Source organism: Capra hircus, chromosome 7, assembly GCF_001704415.2.
Source record: "Capra hircus breed San Clemente chromosome 7, ASM170441v1, whole genome shotgun sequence".
Taxonomy (NCBI): Eukaryota; Metazoa; Chordata; class Mammalia; order Artiodactyla; family Bovidae; genus Capra; species Capra hircus.
Window position 1 is genome coordinate 53,063,360 of NC_030814.1, and position 20,208 is coordinate 53,083,567.

At 37.5% G+C, this 20,208-nt stretch overlaps 1 protein-coding gene across 2 annotated transcripts in view; it reads left to right on the plus strand.

Moving 5' to 3' along the window:
- Positions 1-20,208, plus strand: part of LARS (leucyl-tRNA synthetase) — a 65,542-nt gene that overhangs the window by 2,663 nt on the left and 42,671 nt on the right. For both annotated transcript variants that reach the window (XM_005683099.2, XM_018050196.1), the window contains exons 2-10: positions 7,492-7,610; positions 9,602-9,689; positions 10,083-10,163; positions 12,231-12,368; positions 15,627-15,788; positions 16,422-16,534; positions 17,195-17,258; positions 18,847-18,914; positions 19,018-19,243. In XM_005683099.2, the coding sequence (XP_005683156.1) occupies positions 7,492-7,610; positions 9,602-9,689; positions 10,083-10,163; positions 12,231-12,368; positions 15,627-15,788; positions 16,422-16,534; positions 17,195-17,258; positions 18,847-18,914; positions 19,018-19,243 (1,059 nt within the window). The remainder of the gene's footprint in view (positions 1-7,491; positions 7,611-9,601; positions 9,690-10,082; positions 10,164-12,230; positions 12,369-15,626; positions 15,789-16,421; positions 16,535-17,194; positions 17,259-18,846; positions 18,915-19,017; positions 19,244-20,208) is intronic.

Consider the following 20,208-nt stretch of genomic DNA (forward strand, 5'->3'; position numbering starts at 1 on the left):
TACGCTACAGTTCATGAGGTCGCAAAGAGCTGGACACGACTGAGCAACTTCGCTCCCTTCACTCTGGTACTATGCTGGGCTTCCCAATTTGCACTGGTGGTGAAGAACCCATCTGCCAATGCAGGTAGATGTGGAGAGACGTGGGTTCGATCCCTGGGTTCCGAAGATCCTCTGGAGGAGGGCACGGCAACCCACTCCAGTATTGTTGTCTGGATAATCCCATGGACAGAGGAGCCTGGCAGGCTGTAGTCCATAGGGTCGCACAGAGTCTGACACAGCTGAAGCTACTTAGTGTGCATGCACGCTGGTACTATACTAAGTCCTTCATGTGTGTTATATCTTTTAATCCTCATAGCAATAGTAGAAGGTAGATATAATTATTACCTATTAACCTCATTTTATAGATACCCAGAGAAATGGAGGCTTAAAGAGGTTAAGGGTCTTGTCTAGGTTCTATAGCCAATGGCGCTAGGATATGGCCAGAGTACTAAGAGAAAGCAGAAATAAAAGTGAGAAGATGAGAGTTTTTGTCCAGTCTGACCATTTGCTGGCATGATGATCTCTGAGCTTCAGATTCGTCATCTTTGAAATAGTAATCCCTGGTCTGCCCATTTCTTAGGGTGATTGTTGCCCATCTCTTAGGGTTGTTGTTAATATCAAAGAAGTTAGGGTTCAGTTCAGTTCAGTCGCTCAGTTGTGTCCGACTCTTTGCGACCCCATGAATCGCAGCACACCAGGCCTCCCAGTCCATCACCAACTCCTGGAGTTTACCCAAATTCATGTCCATTGAGTCAGTGATGCCATCCAGCCATCTCATCCTCTGTTGTCCCCTTCTCCTCCTGCCCCCAATCCCTCCTAGCATCAGGGTCTTTTCCAATGAGTCAGCTCTTCACATGAGGTGGCCAAAGTATTGGAGTTTCAGCTTCAGCATCAGTCCTTCCAATGTGCATAAAAGTTTTAATAATTGCACAATGCTATACATGTATGACAAAGTTTATTAGCTAGTTCAGTGGTTCTTTACTGGAGGTGATTTTGTCCCACAGAGAACAGTTGGTCTGGAGACTCTAGATCAGGACAGTTGGAGGTATGCTACTGGCAGCTAGTGGGTAGGAGCTAGGGGTGTTCCTAAATATCTGGCAGTGCACATGCCAGTCTCTGAAAACAGAATTATTTGGCCCTAAATGTCAATAGAGCTGAAGTTTAGGAACTTTGCTGTCATTAAATAGCCAATTGTTGAAAATTCCCTGATGGTCCAATGGTTAGGACTCTGTGCTTTCAGTGCAGGGGCCAAGAGTTTGATCCCTGGTTAGGGAACTAAAATCCAACAGGCTACGCAGCATGGCCAAAAAGACCCCAAACAAAACTGAAAAAACCCCAGTTGTTTAGTTGAGTAACCAACGAAGAAACTAAGACTCAGCTTGATCAATGACTTGCTCAAAGTAATACAGCAAGTTGGTGATGGAGCCAATATCAGATTTCATTACAATTGACCTTGGTGGTTTTGAGAAACAAGGTTTTCTGAAAAGCAGAGACCTCAAAGAAGAGCTTTCCTGCTTTTATCATCCTCAGTACAGTGAGAAGAAACAGTACTAAGCAATTTATGAAGACTGTTGCTTTCATGTCCTTCTTTAAAGTGGGTGACATGGTCATTTTTAGGCAAAAAATATTTGTCATATGACTTCTGTGTCTGTTAGCATTGTATGTGGTGCTGAGGTGAGCATAAAAGTTCTAAAAGATGCTGTCTGCCAGAAGTTCACAACCCAGTTGGGTAAATGTCAGGAATTATTCAGTTGCATGCAGTGGAAGCCAACTTAAGTTGATTTAAGGAGAGAGGAATTTAGTAATGATACACTGGGATTTCATATGACCCATGACCCTAGCATAGGAAGTACAACTAGACTTCATGAGGTCTTAGATACTTTTCCTTTGTGAGCCGCTTCCTTTGTAAAAAAAAAAAAAGAAATTATATTTGACAGTTGTGTTGGTATAAAGACACATATGAATATTACATATTAAAGAGTTTTCTTCTATCCCAAAATTTATTTTTTCTCCTGGTTTTAAAAGATACTAAAATATTTTGATGAGCCCCTAGAAGTATTATGGGCCCTATGCAGTGTGCCTGTTCCATCTATAGGTTAAATGGCTGTTAGGAGTTATACAGGCTGTTTTAAGGGCTGGGCAGAAGAGATTTACTTTCTTTTGCTGAAAACTGCTTTGGCAGAACCCAGAAGCATAGTTCCTGTCTGAATTCTCCTGGAACCATATGCTTAACTGCCTCTGATGCACTACCCTAACTAAATAAGACTAGGCTTCTGTTGCTGAAGAAGAATGGGAAGGAATGGATATCGCATAGGCAAACTGCCGTCTCTGCCATAGCTTTTTTTCAAATGGTAGTCCTTGTATGTTGGAATTGAAAATTGGTCAGCATGTATAGGAATAGAGAGACTTAAAGGTTACTTGTTAAAAAGAGGATTTTGTAGTAAGAGGGGGCAAAGGAGCTGAGGTCTAGATGAAGTCTTTTAGAAGTCCTTCAGAAAAGACTGAATCCATGGAGGCCCTTATTCTTTCTTGGGAAAAGAAATTTCCAACTATGTTATACATACACACTTAATTTTATGGAAGTTCTTAGGAAAGACTTCAGATTGTTTAGCATCTTGATTCAAATATGCAACCCAGTTCTTAGTCTTATTTTCTGTGGTCACAGTGTGCAAAAGCTGGCAATGTGTTGCTCACTTCTTTCATTTTACTGTATTTTGTTGATTTGGTTGTGCCGGATGTTTGTTTCGGTGTGCGGGGTCTAGTTCCCTGAGCAGGGACCAAGCCCTGGCCGCCTGCATTGGGAGGGCAGCATCTTAACCACTGGACCACCCAAGAAGTTCCTCACTTCTCTCTCTTATTTTCCTCACTTCTCTTTTTAAATCTTTAAATTTTTGATAGGTACTTGTGAGCCTGTTATAAGCGCATTGCTTCATGGCAAATAGAGGGGGAAAAGGTGGAAGTAGTGACAGATTTCCTCTTCTTGGGCTCTAAAGTCACTGCGGATGGTGACTGTAGCTATGAAGTCAGAAGACATTTGCTTCTTGGCAGGAAAGCTGTAACAAACCTAGATGGTGTGTTGAAAAGCAGGGACATACTCTGCTGACAAAGGTCCATATAGTCAAGGCTGTGGTTTTCTCAGTGGTCATGTTCAGTTGTAGAAGTGAAGTGAAGGGTTAGTCACTCAGTCGTGTCCGACTCTTTGCAACCCCATGGACTGTAGCCCAACAGACTCTTCTGTCCATGGAATTCTCCAGGCAAAAATACTAGAGTGGATTGCCATTCCCTTCTTCAGGGGATCTTCCCAACCTAGGGATTGAACCCCAGAGTCCTGCACTGCAGGCAGATTCTTTACCATCTGAGCCACATGGGAAGCCCCACAGTTGTGAGAGCTGGACTGTGAAGAAGGTGGAGCACCAAAGAATTGATGCCTTCGAACCATGGTGCTGGAGAAGACTCCTGAGAGCCCCTTGGACAGCAGGGAGATCAAACCAGTCAATTCTAAAGGAAATCAGTCCTGAATATTCATTGGAAGCACTGATGCTGAAGCTGAAACTCCAGCATTTTGGTCATCTGATAAAAACAACTGACCCACTGGAAAAGTCCCTGATGCTGGGAAAGATTGAGGGCAGAAGAAGAAGGCATCAGAGGATGAGATGGCTGGATGGGCATGAACTTGGGCAAGCTTCGGGAGATGGTAAGGGACAGGGAGACCTGGTGTGCTGTAGTCCATGGGGTTGTAGAGTCAGACCCGACGGGTGATTGAACAAACAAAATATAAGCTTAGATGTTGAGGATATAATGAGAGATGAGACACAGTCCCCACTGTGAATAAACTTAGTCATGAGAAAGATAGATATGATACTGTGTGATGAGTGCTATCATAGAGGTAATACTGATAGGTAGGGACATAATAAGAATAGTACTTGATCCACTCTTGGGGATTCAAAGTAGGTGATTAGCTGAGAACAGAAGGATGAGCTAGTTAGGCAAAAAAGGTTGGTGAGGAATGAGGGTGGAGAGAATAGCTTGAACAAAGGCCCAGAGGGGACGGAGGAAGTGTGACAGACTTGGAAAAGTGCAGGTGGCTTGATAGGCCTGGAGTGATGGTGAGAGGGAAGAGGAAGGGACCTGGCAAGGATGAGATAAGAAGGGCCCTAAGTGCCAGGGTTACGAGCGTGGACTTTCTCCAGAGAGCAGTGGAGAACGTCTGAAAGGGAATTGCATTGATTGTATTTGTATTTTGATATAATTTCCACGCATGGCAGTTATGATCTGGTCAGGATTTATATAAATTAAAAAATTGCTTATTTTTATTTTCCTTTGGTTATTAAACTTACGTCCATGATGTTTCAAGCATGGAATTGTTTCTTATTTCCTTTTTGCCTTTGTGGCAAGGTCCTTTTAATCCATCACTGTACCTCCTCCTAGTAATTTGACATTTCATCTTTTCTGTTGCTTGTTCTCTCCTGTCTTAAACTTACTTAAAAAAATTAAAAGGAATAATAAATCATCCTTTGATTTAAAATGTAGAAAACTGAGGGAATTCCCTGATGGTCCAGTGGTTAGGACTCTGTGATTTCAGTGCCGAGGGCTGGAGTTTCATCCCCGGTCAGGGAACTAAGATCCTACAGGCAGTGAAGCACAGCCAAATGAAAAAAAGAAAAATATATATTAAAGTTGAAAATAGTAAAACAGAATTGACAAATTTATGGTAGATTTATACTGAATCTTACCTAATTTTAATACTCTTATTTTTATTATACAATACAGAAGGTATATTTAAGATAGTTATTGAAGAAATAGTACTACTTTTTTTTTAATTGCCCAGAAGTACTTTTTGCATCATTACTTCAAACTTATGTAACCATTAAAAAAAATAGCTGTCTAAAAATAGCAGCATATCTGTGATTCGAGTAGAAAGCATGTTTTGAGTTGCTGGGTGGAAGTACAGAGGGAGACATGACATGACTTGGCAAGGTTACCTGCCTAGTAGGTTGTAGATGTAGAGCCCAGGTATTTTCTCATTTAAAAATGATGCAGCATCTGGAAACGTTAGCATATGAGAAGGGAATGAAAATCTAATTTTGTTCAGGTAATTTTGTATAAGAAAATAAAATTCTAGACACTAATATTAAGTTTTCAAAACGGAATTAGATTTGTGTATGGTATCCAGCTTTCACACTTGGCAGTTGCATGAGTGCTGTGTTCTTCAGCACACCTGCTTTTAGCAGCTAATTCTTTTTCACAGAGTCACAGACTGAGAGGGAAGTTATAGCCCTTCTTTTTCAGAGTTGGAGTGATCATGTGTATTTTTTCTGTTTATTTTCATCCAAGGGTGGCATAAGGAATGATGGGAATGTTGCCAGATGTATCCAATATGCTGAAGGCATGCTTGCCATTTTGTTTCTTTTCTTTTCTCTTTCTTTTTTTAATATTTACTGATTTATTATAACAGATATGACTCAGAAACAACCAAACTGAAGAGGGGGGTGGAGGGCAAGGTGTGGGTGGGGACAGATAATTCAAAGAGCTTCCATGTCCTCTTCAGGCGGCCTCTCTCCCAATACCTCTACACGTTGACCATCCAGGAAGATCATCGAGTCTCCCCGTTGAAGAGTTTTTATAGATCTTAATCTTCAGCACCCCCTTCTGCTTCCCCTTCTTAGAGATCAGTAGCCTGAATTTCTAAACCTCTAACTACTTGATATTTTTGATGATCAGCCCCATCCTAAGGCTATCTTAGGGTCTCAATCACCCCATTAGCACAACTCAGGTTGTTCAAAAGCAGCTCGTTAGGAATAGCAAAAGATACTCCCATCACTCAGGAAATTCTGAGAGTTTTAGGAGCTCTGGCCAAGAACACAGGACAAAGACCAAATGTATTTCTTAATATGCCACACTTTGTATCCTCTGTCTGGTAATCATTTTTGGTTTAAAGGCTATGTTTCCTAATATCAATATAGTTACATCAGCTTTCAGTTAATTCAGTTCAGTTCAGTTCAGTCGTTCAGTCGTGTCTGACTCTTTGCAACCCCATGAATCGCAGTATGCCAGGCCTCCCTGTCCATCACTAACTTCAGAGTTCACTCAGACTCAGGTCCATCGAGTCGGTGATGCCATCCAGCCATCTCATCCTCTGTCGTCCCCTTCTCCTCCTGCCCCCAATCGCTCCCAGCATCAGAGTCTTTTCCAATGAGTCAACTCTTCGCATGAGGTGGCCAAAGTACTGGAGTTTCAGCTTTAGCATCATTCCTTCCAAAGAACACCCAGGACTGATCTCCTTTAGGATGGACTGGTTGGATCTCCTTGCAGTCCAAGGGACTCTCAAGAGTCTTCTCCAACACCACAGTTCAAAAGCGTCAGTTCTTCGGCACTCAGCTTTCTTCACAATCCAACTCTCACATTGATACATTACCACTGGAAAAACCATAGCTTTGACCAGACAAACCTTTGTTGGCAAAGTAATGTCTCTGCTTTTGAATATGCTATCTAGGTTTGTCATAACTTTCCTTCCAAGGAGTTATTAAGTCTTTTAATTTCATGGCTACAGTCACTATCTGCAGTGATTTTGGAGCCCCCCAAAATAAAGTCTGACACTGTTTCCACTGTTTCCCCATCTATTTCCCAGGAAGTGATGGGACCAGATGCCATGATCTTCATTTTCTGAATGTTGAGCTTGAAGCCAACTTTTTCACTCTCCTCTTTCACTTTCATCAAGAGGCTTTTTAGTTCCTCTTCGCTTTCTGCCATAAGGGTGGTGTCATCTGCATATCTGAGGTTATTGATATTTCTCCCAGCAATCTTGATTCCAGCTTGTGCTTCTTCCAGCCCAGCATTTTTCATTCAGTTAATTAGTATTAATTAATTAACCAGTTTTTAGTTAGTACTTACCTAGCATATTTTCTTTTAATTAATAATATTGTTGTATAATTTTTGTTTCATTTAAATTTCATACTAATAGCCCGCTAACCATTTTGGGGAGAAGTTCTTCATCAGCTTTCTTGGGAAAAAAAAAACCGTGTAGATGACTAATCCTCCTGCAGCCTGTATCTGCTGGGCCTCACTGTCCTCCTTTGGTGGCAATAATTGTATCTGAGCAAGCAGGCACTGTTTTATCCTATGCTTTTTTTTAAGTATTCACCTATTTTAACTAAATAGGAATATTTGAAATCAGTGTTTTATTTATTGTAGTATCTAATTAAAAAGAATTTCAAAGCTTTTTTATGTATTTAAGTAAGTCTTTAATCATCCCTTTGAATTTGAAGTGGATAACCCTATCAGGTCATGATAACCCTAATTTTTAATCTTAACTCATTTAAATTTCAAGATAACCATGGAAAGACTAGCAGTAAATGGCTCACTTCTGTGTGAACCCAGATCTTTTTTAGCTTTTTTTTAAACAAGTTTACTGAAATATAGAGTGGATTATTCTGTATCTGTTGTGTCTAATAGGAAAGAAAAGGAACAGCCAAAGTGGACTTTTTGAAGAAGATTGAGAAAGAAGTCCAACAAAAATGGGATGCCAAGAAGGTGTTTGAGGTCAACGCGTCTAATTTAGAGAAACAGACCAGGTGAGCAATCATTTGTGAGGTTCTTCATGTTATACTTCCAGAACCATTGGCTCAGAAACTGCTGTGTGGCAGGAATAAAGCAGATTGTATTTATAATGGCTGAAACAGGCTGAAGGAGGTGACTTCCATTTTCTCTATTTCAAATTAGCATCCTCTTTCCTGTGGAATTCTTTAAGGATTTTTTCCTATGTAAAAGTTTTTTAAAAAATTGTTATTTCTCATAGTTAGACAAAGGAGAGTGTTTTTAAGTTTTGTCTTTGCTGACTGATAAAAGGATGTCGTTCTGTTACAGAGAATCATATTATAGTGATAATTATCTCCAAAGGCACAGAATATAAATTTTGAAGGGTTTCTGTAATCTTATTTTATAAATGTATATTGCCTTGATGTTAAGAATTGATAATAACATAATTAAATGGTATTGGGGAAAAAACAAAAAGTAACTGCTGCTGTACAGTACCATGGTAAATATGTGCATCAATTATAAGTTGAGTTGCAATTTCAGATATGTTGGAATGTAGCAAAATGTGCTTCTTAGAATTGAGGATATACATGGACAATAGCAATAATAGTAGTTATTATTGAACACGTGTTGTTCAAATGCCAAGGCAGTAGGAAATATACTTTTTTTAAACTGTGTGTTCTTGTTTAATCTTAATAATGCTTTAAGTTTACCAATATTTTAATTCTTGTTTTATTGATGAGTATACTAAGACAGAGAGGTTAAGTAACCGGCTTAAGGTTGCATAGCTAGGAATTAATTGACAGGGCTTGGACTTCTTATCAGGACTTTCTAATTCCAAAGTCTATCTTTGGTGTTAAGCTGCACTCCAGTGGAATTCTTTTTCTAAGAGAGGAGAAGGATTTGCTCTAAGACAAAGTTTCTGATATTATGCTTTATTTTTCCCAGTTTTTAAAAAAAATTTATTTGTTTATTTGGCTGTGTTGGGTCTTAGTTGCGGCACCTGGGATCTTCGCTCTTTGTTGCTGCATATGATCTCTTAATTGAGGCCTGTGGGGTCTGGTTCCCTGACTGGACATGGAACCTGAGTCCCCTGCATTGGGAGCATAGAGTTTCTCTGGTGTTATAATTTAAACTAGAATTTGAAGCTTCTATTTGGTTCTAGAATTTTGGTCAACTCTAAAGTAATTTAAAATAATCTAACATGAATTTGAAAGCTCTTTTGCTCAGTGAAAGAAAATGAACTGAAGAAATTTAGAAATACACATTGAGTGAAAAAAGAGAATTGAGGAATCTGTGAAGTAGACCGTATTTAAAATAAAGCTCACAAGTGAGTGAAACTAAATGATGTTTAAGGGCATAGACATATGTGCAACTTATTAAAAAACAAAGGAATGTCAAAAGTAAATTTCAAGATAAGGTGATTTCTGGCGGGAGGATGGGGAAGAGCACACAGGTAGCTTCAGTGAATTTCTAAGTTGGATAGGGTGCTTACAGGTGTTCATTGTGTTTTATAACGTACATATGTCTGCTTGATATACTTGATTCATTAAAAAAAGGAATAAAACATAATTAAGCAGCTTTTAAAAGGTGCTTTTTTAAGTGAATTTGCCACATACGTATTTTGAGGATGTTTTATTTTACTTGAGGGACTTCAAATTGCTTTATGTATAGTGAAAGCATATCTCATTTAATCAGTAAAACATTAAGGTTTTCTATTAATCTTTTTTGTATATCTTTTTTACTCAGTGTTTTAGCTAAAGTTAAACCCTTCAGTATTTGCTACAAGGATATTTATTTCTTTAACAGCCACCTATAAATATCTTATTTTTTTCTAAATCAAAAATATATTTCAATTATAGAGACCTTTTAATTTCTGGATTTATAAATTTAATTTTCGGTATATTTTAAATAACTAAAATTTAAGCAAGTTACTTACAGTAAAGTGTTCCCTTGACCCCACCCTAATTGTTAAAGGAATTTAACATTTTCTTTTTTGTACTTTCTTTCTTACATGATTGTTTTGCAGCAAGGACAAGTACTTTGTAACCTTCCCATATCCATATATGAATGGGCGCCTTCACTTGGGACACACATTTTCTTTATCTAAATGTGAGGTAAAGCTTCTTTTTTGTTTAGTATAATGGAATCGAGGGTCTTTAATGAATACTCTTTTGAAGAAAATGACATCTATAGAATTTATTTCCTGTTAAGGGAACTTAGAGTTCCTTAATTTTAAGCATGGTTTTTATATTTAAATAATTTAAGTTTTCTATTTTCACATGCTGTACGTGTGTGTGCACAGGGTTCTAGGTATGTGTATATGTTCAAAAGTAATTCTTAGGTTGGTGAAGACATAGAAAAAAGTGTAACTCTGGAATGACTATAACATCTAACTGGTGCTCTAAAGGAAGATGGAAAGAGAAAAACAAAACTAATTGTGAAAAGTCAGAATTTTGTATTCATCTAGCATTTAAATTTGTAGTTTAAAATTGATTTTCTCTCTGTAGTTTGCAGTAGGGTACCAGAGACTGAAAGGGAAGACTTGCCTGTTTCCTTTTGGTTTACACTGTACTGGAATGCCCATTAAGGTAAGATTGCTTGGGGATTGTTGTATACTCTTTTTAGCCTAGAGCAAATAGTAATATCCAATTCAAGAATTTGAAATAGGGTTTTCAAATACATACTTCTGTACTATGTTAAAGTATTTTTTTGAAATGAATTTATTATAGTAAAATTAATTTTTAGAAAACATTTGAAGAAGTGCTTAAAGGGCAAACATTAAGGTCTGAGTGATTTCTAACTAATTTTGATATCTTTTGGTTACCTTATATATTCACATTTCTGTTTTAGAATTAGGTAATGACTACTAACAAGTACAGTGGACACTGTTTTGTGCATTCATGGCATATATAGGCTGTTGGCCTAAAATAATGAACAGTTCTATTTCAGTCATTTTTGTAAGTGTCTTAAATTTGTCATAAATTTATATTAAAAATAATTTTTAATATAAAATGGGCAAGAAAAACACATTTGAAAGGATTCCCTAAATCCTTGGGAGCTGGGAAATTTAACTTACTTCTTTTTATGCGCCAGTCTTTTGTTTTGAAAAATGTCCTACCTATAGGGAAGGTAAAAGGACGGTACAGTGAACAGCCAGATACCCTTCACTTACAGTTACCAAATATTAACATTTGCACGGTTGCTCTAGTTCTGTCTCTCAGCATACAATACATGCATGCTTCGTCTTTCTTCGTCTATGAACTCATTGAAAGTAAGTTGGCAGACATCATGGCGTGTCACCCCTAAACACTCCAGCTTTTATCTGTTGAGAACAAAGCCATTCTTCTACATTGTCACTATCCCATTATCCTCTCCAAGAAATTAATCATTGATGTAATATTATCATTATCTAATCTATAGTCAAATCTCCCTAGCTGTCCCACAATGTCTTTTCTGACAGGTTTTTACTTTTTATTCTTCCCACTGTCTGACATCAAAAGCCGTATAAGTCAACTTGTATCATTTTAGTAATATTAATAATGTCCATGTTTCTTCATTCTAAAGTTAACTTTTCTCTTTTTTCATTAAGAAGTAATTTATGGAATGATACCTTAAGACCCTTTGAATATCTAGTTACCCAATAACTCAGTGGTTTTAGCATCCTTTCATGATCCTTGTCTTTCAGTAGTTGAATTTATGGTTGTAAAATGATGACTTTCTAGTTGTCTCGTTTTTTCCCGTTTATTAACTGAAATTCTTTTTAGAAGCATCCCTTCCCTTTTTGAAGATTCACAATTCTATATTTGTATTTTTTTTTAAACTTTAACACTGTATGCTGCTGCTAAGTCGCTTCAGTCGTGTCTGACTCTGTGCAACCCCATAGATGGCAGCCCACCAAGCTCCCCCATTCCTGGGATTCTCCAGGCAAGAACACTGGAATGGGTTGCCATTTCCTCCTCCAATGCGTGAAAGTGAAGTCACTCAATCGGGTCCAACTCTTATTGACCCCATGGACTGTAGCCTACCAGGCTCCATCCATGGGATTTTCCAGGCAAGAGTACTGGAGTGGGGTGCCATTGCCTTCTCCATTAACACTGTATACGTGGTGTCATCTTTGTTTGTGACAGTGAACTCATTATAGGGTACACTTGAAAAGAGCTGAAGTTGAGAATGTAGGTTCATGTTGTAATTTCTGTAGCTCACTAGCTTTATAACCTTGGATAAATCACTTCATCTTTCAGTGTCTGTTTTCTAGCATATTATCTCTCGTCCTACTTACCTAGTAGCCTTGTGATGATAACTAATATAGTATATGTGACAGTAATCTTTAAACTGAGAAATGTAGTTTTTAGAGTTGTTTTCAATATGATAATAATATATCTTTATTCTTGTACTTCTGACACCTAACATAAATTATATTGCATTGAGTAGTCTGGGTATTGAATAAGTCATTGCCAAGTAAATGAAGTAAATTAGTGAATTTTTAGGTACATGATTTGTATCATGAGTTTTCTGTAATGATCTACACATCTATAGATGTATTGCTAGAAAGTTCAGAGTCAGTGTTAGTTGGCCATAGAAACAACAAAAAGACTCAAAGTGTTTCTACCTTGGAATTTTTAACTTTACTGCCTCTAATGTTGTGTTTTTTGTAGGCATGTGCTGATAAATTGAAAAGAGAAGTAGAACTTTATGGTTGCCCCCCTGATTTTCCAGATGAGGAAGAGGAAGAGGAAGAAATCAATGTTAAAACAGAAGATATAATAATTAAGGATAAAGCTAAAGGAAAAAAGGTTTGGTAACTTGATGATACTTATTTTGGTTGAAGTTTTATTTATATTTGTCAGATTTATATGTACATTCCCAGAGTAACAATATAGTAGTATCTGACACATAAAGTGTAGTCACTAATTTTTAAAAAGTAATGAAGCAAAAATATCTTTCTCACCTTTTGATTGCCTTTTCCCCCCTTTTTACTTTATTTTGAAATAATTTTAGACTTACAGAATTGCAAGATTGCATAGGGTTCCTTTACATCTTATATAACCATAGTACAGTCCTCAAATCTAAGAAACCAGCATTTGAACAATACTGTTTGAGAAACTACCGACTTCATTTGGTTTCACCAGTTTTTCTTTAGCATTCTTTTTTGTTCTAAGATCCTATCCAAAATCCCATCTTGTATGTGCTTGTCATGTCTCTTCTGTCTTGTCTTCCTGATCTTAGCACTTCTGAAAAGGACTGGTCAGATAACTTATAAAGTACCTCTTGTTTTAGGCTTGTCTAATGCTTTCTCATGAGTAGATTGAGAGGTGTTGTGTCTTCAGTGAATCCAATCAAGGAGTATAAGATATTGATATGTCTTATTACTGGTGATGTTAACCTTGATCATTTGGTTTAGGTGGTATCTGTCAGGTTTCCTACTGTGAAGATTTCATTTTTCCCTTTGTGATTCATGTATGGTTTGGGAGAGATACTTTGAGACTATGGGAATAACATCTTGTTTTTTTAAAAAATATATATTTCCTCACTAATTTTAGCATTCATCAGTGGATCTTGCCTGCACTGGTTATTGCTGTTTTGTTCTAATGTTGATTTTCTGTTTCCCTCATCCTTCTACACTTATTATGTGGAGTTCTTCTGTTTCTTCTTCATTTACTTATTTCTTTTTTGTATCAGTGTGGATTCATGCATATTTATTTATTCTTTAAATAAATCTAATACTATTCTTTAAACAAATCTAATACTATCGGTTTTTGTTGTTGTTGTTGCTGAGTTATTGTTATTGCTCAGATTGTTCTAGCATTGGCCATTAAGGGAATCTTTAGGTTGGCTCCTTTGTCCACTTGACATGCCCTCATCTTTTCTTTTATTCCTTTTTTTTTTTCTGAGCACTTCTGTACTTTCAGGTGCCACAAGATGCTACAAGCTCATTTTCTCTTCTCCCTCTTTTAGCCCTGGAGTTAGCCACTTTTCCAAGGAGTCCTTTTTCCTTTTATTGAAAAATGACATTTAGAAACTAAATTCTGAGTGCTAGGTATGCTCATTGTTTCTAGGTCTTCTCTGTAGAAAGAGCAAGGAAATATGTGTATATCTACTTGCTAAGTCGCTTCAGTCGTGTCCAACTCTGTGCAACCCCACAGACGGCAGCCCATGAGGTTCTACCGTCCCTTAGATTCTCCAGGCAAGAACACTGGAGTGGGTTGCCATTTCCTTCTCCAATGTATGAAAGTGAAAAGTGAAAGTGAAGTTGCTCAGTCGTGTCTGACTCTTAGCGACCCCATGGACTGTAGCCCACCAGGCTCCTCCGTCCATGGGATTTTCCAGGCAAGAGTGCTGGAGTAGGGTGCCATTGGGTATGTATGTGTCTGTATTTACTTCTTTGTATTTTTTTAAAATGAAGTTTTTTCTTTTTTTTCTTAATGTAAACACTTTATTTATTTTTGGTCATACCAACCAGGAATCTTAGTTCCCTGACCAAGGATCAAACCCACACCCACAGCAATGAAAGAGCCAAATCTTACCTACTGGATTGACCAGGAATTCGTGTATTTTTTCTTTATTTAAAATATTTTTTCCTTTTCTGTTATGGTTTTTTTTTTTTTTGCAACATATTGAATATAGTTCCTTGTGCTATATAGTAGGACCTTGTTGTTTACTCATCTGTGTATAATAATTTAAATCTGCTGATCCCAAACTCCTAAACAACCCCTCTCCCACTCCCCTTGTCTTTGGCAATCACAGATCTATTCTCTATATCTTTGAGTCTATTTCTGTTTCAAAGGTAAGTTCATTTGTGTCATATTTTAGATTGTCCACATATAAGTGATATCATATAGCATTTGTTGTTCTCTTTCTGTCTCTATTTTTTCTAAGTGCATACTGATGCCTCTGGCTCTATTTTAGCACCACAGGGCTCATTCTAGCATTCTTCCTTTGCTTATTTGTGACTCCTTTCTCCAACAGTAGGGAACCTAGCTCTCATTATTTACAGCATATCTGTCATTTGTTCAGTTGTCTACCAGTAGTTACAGAACAGTTTTACCAACTAAAATACATTGGTTGTGTATAGTTCATTTTGTCTTTAGAATCTAGTCAACGCGCTATTCCCTACTCCAGTATGGAGGAGCCTGGTGGGCTGCAGTCCATGGGATCGCTAAGAGTCAGACACGACTGAGCGAGTTCACTTTCACTTTTCACTTTCCTGCACTGGAGAAGGAAATGGCAACCCACTCCAGTGTTCTTGCCTGGAGAATCCCAGGGATGGTGGAGCCTGGTGGGCTGCCGTCTCTGGGGTCGCACTGAGTCGGATGTGACTGAAGCGACTTAGCAGCAGCAGCAACATGCTATTTTCCAGTTACTTCTAAAGTTCTTTCTTTCCTACCCCTTTAGTGTGGTTATAGCGTGTATTTGTAATACAGTTAGATAACTTTGTCACAGTCTGCTTTCTATCTTGAGTTCCTCCAACATCTTGGTCAGTTTTTTTTTTTTTTTAATTTACATAAAGTAAGATTCACTCTTTGGAATATATCATTGCCTTGGTTTGACAAATGCACAGAGTCTTGTTTCTGCCACCACAGTACATAGAGATCGGTTTCCTTAGTCCCGAGATTCCTCCTCCTACCTTTTTATAGTTTTATGGTCCAACACCTTTGCCCACCTTCAGTCCCTGGCATGTGGTTACTTTTTTGATATTGATAAATGTTGGAAAAGGAGGAAACTCTTGTTAGTAGTTTATTCATAACTAAAAAAGATTCATGTGGTATTTGAAAAAAGGAAATAGAGAAGGTTTGGTGCTAAGAACTTATCTTTGTGATGATAATTTTTTTATGGTTCCATCCATTTACTTACCTTTGGTGTCAGAATACAGGTTTGGCATATAAAACAGTACATCCAGATTCTGCAGTATTCCTATATGTCAGTAATATTGTTTTAGAGTTTAAAAAAACTACCAAATAGGATCATTCATTTAAAATTATTATGGTTCTGGAGTTTGTTAACTGGTTGTTAGTTGTTCTTTAATGGAGTTTGGTTTTGCTGGTTATTTTCAGAGTAAAGCGGCTGCTAAAGCTGGATCTTCTAAATACCAGTGGGACATTATGAAGTCCCTCGGCCTTTCTGATGATGAGATAGTCAAATTTTCTGAAGCAGAACATTGGCTTGAATATTTCCCACCACTGGCTGTCCAGGATCTGAAGAGAATGGGTTTGAAGGTATGCTGGTCACCTCTGTAGTTTAAGGCAATGTGAAGAACACAGTTATATTCGTGTGACTATACAAGATTTAGACCGCCTCTTAATTTAGAATAATATATTCCATCAGTATTCCACGAATGGCTTGGTACAGTTATTTTCTGATTAGAACCACATGGGCCTTGAGGTAAGCAATGAAGTATTTTAATGTTTGTTGTTTTGGAATATATATAGATATACTAGCAATTAGTAAAAAGGAGTACTGTTCAAGTGAAGAAACCCACAACATTGTAAATTAACTGTATTTCAATAAAATTTAAAAAAAGAGATTTGAAGAAACCCAAGTGTAGCTTGAATATTTAGGGACACAAAAAGATGTTGTTTCAGGGTTCCTTCTTAATTTATTATAATTCCTATATGTTTAATATGTAAATATATATGTTTAAAAGCTTACCTATTAAGCATAAATTAATGTGATAATTGTGACATATATTTAATAGATGGAACTTGAAGTTTTTTGGTTTTCTTTTGGCATTTGATATAATTCTACATTGAAAAGTTAGGAGTAGGCGAGTAAATAATTGATTCATGGGAATTCCTTTTTATAGAGACTATATAAATTTCTAAAAAATTACCATTTCCTTTCTCCTGTAGGTAGATTGGCGCCGGTCCTTCATCACCACTGATGTTAATCCTTACTATGATTCATTTGTCAGGTGGCAGTTTCTAACATTAAAAGAAAGAAGCAGAATTAAGTTTGGGAAGCGGTGAGTTTGTTGTCCTTCAGTTTAATAAAGCAAAATCATATAATTCCTGTATTGTAATTCACTGTGCCCAGAGCCTACTTTTTTCCATTATCTTTTCTCTTTTTATAATTCCTCGTTTTGTTCTCTTATTTCTTTTGGTTTCCTTTTTGTCTGGCCAGTGTCTTAATTTCTTTGAGCTGCTTAGCGTTTGTGACAAATAGAACCTGGGAGAATGGGGGTCTCACTAAAGATTCTACTTTTATCGTCTCAGGAAAGATTCTCTTAAGTATTCTAGCCAAGTAGAAAAATAATTATATTTGTGTTTTAGTTTATCCTTTTGCTCTATAAATTGTTCTATAAAGTTCTCCCTTGATCATATGGGCTCATTAAAAGGTATTTGCATTTCAAAAGCTTATTTATATTCTACAGTCTTCTGTTTCGTACCACAAAGCCAAGATCAGTGAATATTTTTCAGTGGTATTACCTTTGATGAAGGCAAAAAGCTTTCACTGAGTAACTGTGTTGGCAACAAAATTCCCCATAAAAGCATAAAAATGATGTAGACATTTACTCAGAAGTTTTAGTTAGAAGAAATATTGTGAGATGTTAGGAACAACACTGACAAATCCATTAGGATAAAACTTGTACAGTGTAATGTTTGTCATTTATTTTTTATTTTAGGTATACCATTTATTCTCCAAAAGATGGACAGCCTTGCATGGATCATGACAGACAAACTGGGGAGGTAATTATTTGTGACATAGAATATTTATTGTAATAATTCTTAATGTGGTCACAGAGTTTAAGAAATAAATCAGAAACCTAAAAATAGCTTTATTCTAGTATTAAGGTATAAGTCATGATACTCTGGTGGCTGTTAAAGAGGGAGGCAGATTGTCATCATAGGTACCTGTATCTTCTCTAGAACCTTTTCTAGAACTTTGGTGGTAGGTTTAGCTGCATCAGCTTGTGCTGGAAAAGCACATTCTTGGATTTTTTTTTTTTTTTTTTGGTCACTCAGCTTGCAGGATTCCCAGATCAGGGATTGAACCTGGGTCCTTGGCAGTGAAAGCGTGGTGTCCTAACCACTACACTGCCAGAGAATTCCTAGAGAAGTAGATTCTTGAACCTCACCCCTAAGCTGCTGAATCAGAAGCTCTGAGGGTGGAGCCCAGGAATCTGTCTTTTAATGTATTCTCTGTGTGATTCATATGCCTGCTCATGTTTGAGAAGTACCACTTGGAGAGTGCATGGTTCTAAAAAGAGACCATGAGGAAAGATAATGAGATATGTGGTTCACTCATGTACACAGATTCCATTTATACTTGCTTTGGTCACATGCCTGCTTATTTTCAAAGTACTTCAAGTCATGCATGACATCAGTTCATTCTGCATTCCTGGAAGACACATTAGTGACATTGTTCCCTGTAATACTTGGATGAAGCAAGGGTAAATCATTCGTCTAAATCCCTGGCAGAGTAAATCAACAACAGTGAACTTTGTAGTCCCTATGAGTGTGTCATTCTCTGTTACCACCTTTGAACACATTCATAGGCTAGTGACTACCTTTCAAAATCAGCCTTCAATTATGATGTAACTTATCTGACAGAAGTGAGAGTTGATCAAAATTTTGAAAGATTTGAGAGCCTTCAGAAGGCTAGTTTACTATGTTAAGCTTTAATATAGTCAATGATAGCAACATCTTAAGTTTCAATAGTACATTATAGTTTTTCAAAGCATTTTGTCATTATCATTATGTGTCATTATCTTATGTGTTCCTCAGGACAGTGCTGTGTTAGGCACAGCACAGTTTTTTATTTTTAAAATTTTTAATTAATTTTATTTTTTATGAAGAAATGAAGGTTCAGAGTGATTGTGACTCCTTGTGGCAGGCCACAAGTGAGGGCCCAAGCTAGGTTTTGAATACACATCATTTGATCCCTGGTCCATTGTATGTCTGTGATGACTGCTCTGTAGGATTGATATTGATTGTATCTTCTAACTCCCATTTTGGCAAACACTGTTTTGGCTGATTAATCCAAGTCACTCTCCCCTTGTTCTTCCCTCTCGAGAGAGCTCTTAGCAAACCTTACTCAGTAGTCTGGACCTCCTTTACCAGTTCTGTCTGGTGTGGGGTAGGATGGTGGTCTCTCAAGTCATTTCTTACACATTAGGCTTCCATGTGGTCAACACACCACTGACACTCTTTTCATTGGAAGGAAGAATTATTCTAGCAGTGCAAGAACCCATCTTAGAAATTTGAATCAGATCTCTTGCATAGATTAGTAGGTTTAATCCAACTCTTTTCTCTTTCAAATTTTTATTTTGTTTAGGGTGTTGGACCTCAGGAATATACTTTAATCAAGTTGAAAGTGCTTGAGCCATACCCATCTAAATTAAGGTAGGTTTGTCAAAGAATTGTGGCTTCATCTTTTTGAAACATCAGATAGTCGTGATAGAATCCACAACATATTTTGCGTAAATGTGTGTTTTTTTCTTCTTAGTGGCTTGAAAGGGAAAAATATCTTCTTGGTAGCTGCTACTCTCAGACCTGAGACTATGTTTGGACAAACAAACTGTTGGGTTCGCCCTGATATGAAGTACATTGGATTTGAGACAATGAATGGCGATATATTCATCTGTACCCAAAGAGCTGCAAGAAATATGTCATACCAGGGCTTTACCAAGGACAATGGAGTGGTACCTGTTGTTAAAGAGTTAATGGGAGAGGTAAGTTGGGTAGTGGAATTTATTTTAGGGCATGCATTTAGAGGAAAATGTCAGAAATGAAATTTGAGAAAAGAATGTTTAAAAAAACATGTTAGTTGAGGTATACGTACAGTCAAGTGTGTAAGTCGTAAGTGTGTATTTTGGTATGTCTTCAAATGTTATGCACCACTTAAATCAAGGGATGTACAGTTGGAGCACTCCAGAAGGTACTCTCCTGTCCATTTCACATCCCTGCTTCTGCAGAGGTAACCGCTAACGTGACTTAAGTCACCAAAGATGAGTCGCTCTTCATGGACTTTACATAGTGAAATTGTATAGTCTGTACGCCTTTATGTCTAGCTTCTTTGGCTCAATGTGATGCCTGTGAGATTCACCCATGTATATGTAGTAGTAGTTTGTTCTTTTTGTTTGCTTTTTAATTGCTGCGGTATATTCATTGTGTGACCATATCAGTAAAACAGCATTTTTATTTATGTATTAGAAAATATTTTTTTTTGACCATACTATGTGGCTTGTGGGATCTTAGTTCCCCGACCAGGGATTAAGCCCCAGGCCCCTGGCGGAGGAAGCATGGAGTCCTAACCACTGGATTGTCAGGGAATTCCCTAAAATAGCATTTTTGAATCTTATGTTTCTGCTCAGTAATTATCTGATTGAAAAATACAGTTCTCCTCAAGAGATTTAGTATATAGCTGCAGTAGACATTATATTACTCCTTTTGAAAAATGGGTCGTTTTTGCTGTGCGTGGGCATTCTCTAGCTGCAGTGAGCAGGGGCTACTCTCTAGTTGCGGTGCTCGGACTGCTGCCTGCGGTGGCTTCTCTTGTGGCAGAGCACAGGCTCTAGACACATGGGCTTCAGTAGATGTGGCACATGGGCTTAGTTGCTCCATGGCATGTGGGATCTTCCCTGATAAGGGATTGAACCTGTCTCTGCTGTATTGGCAGGTGAATTCTTAACACTGG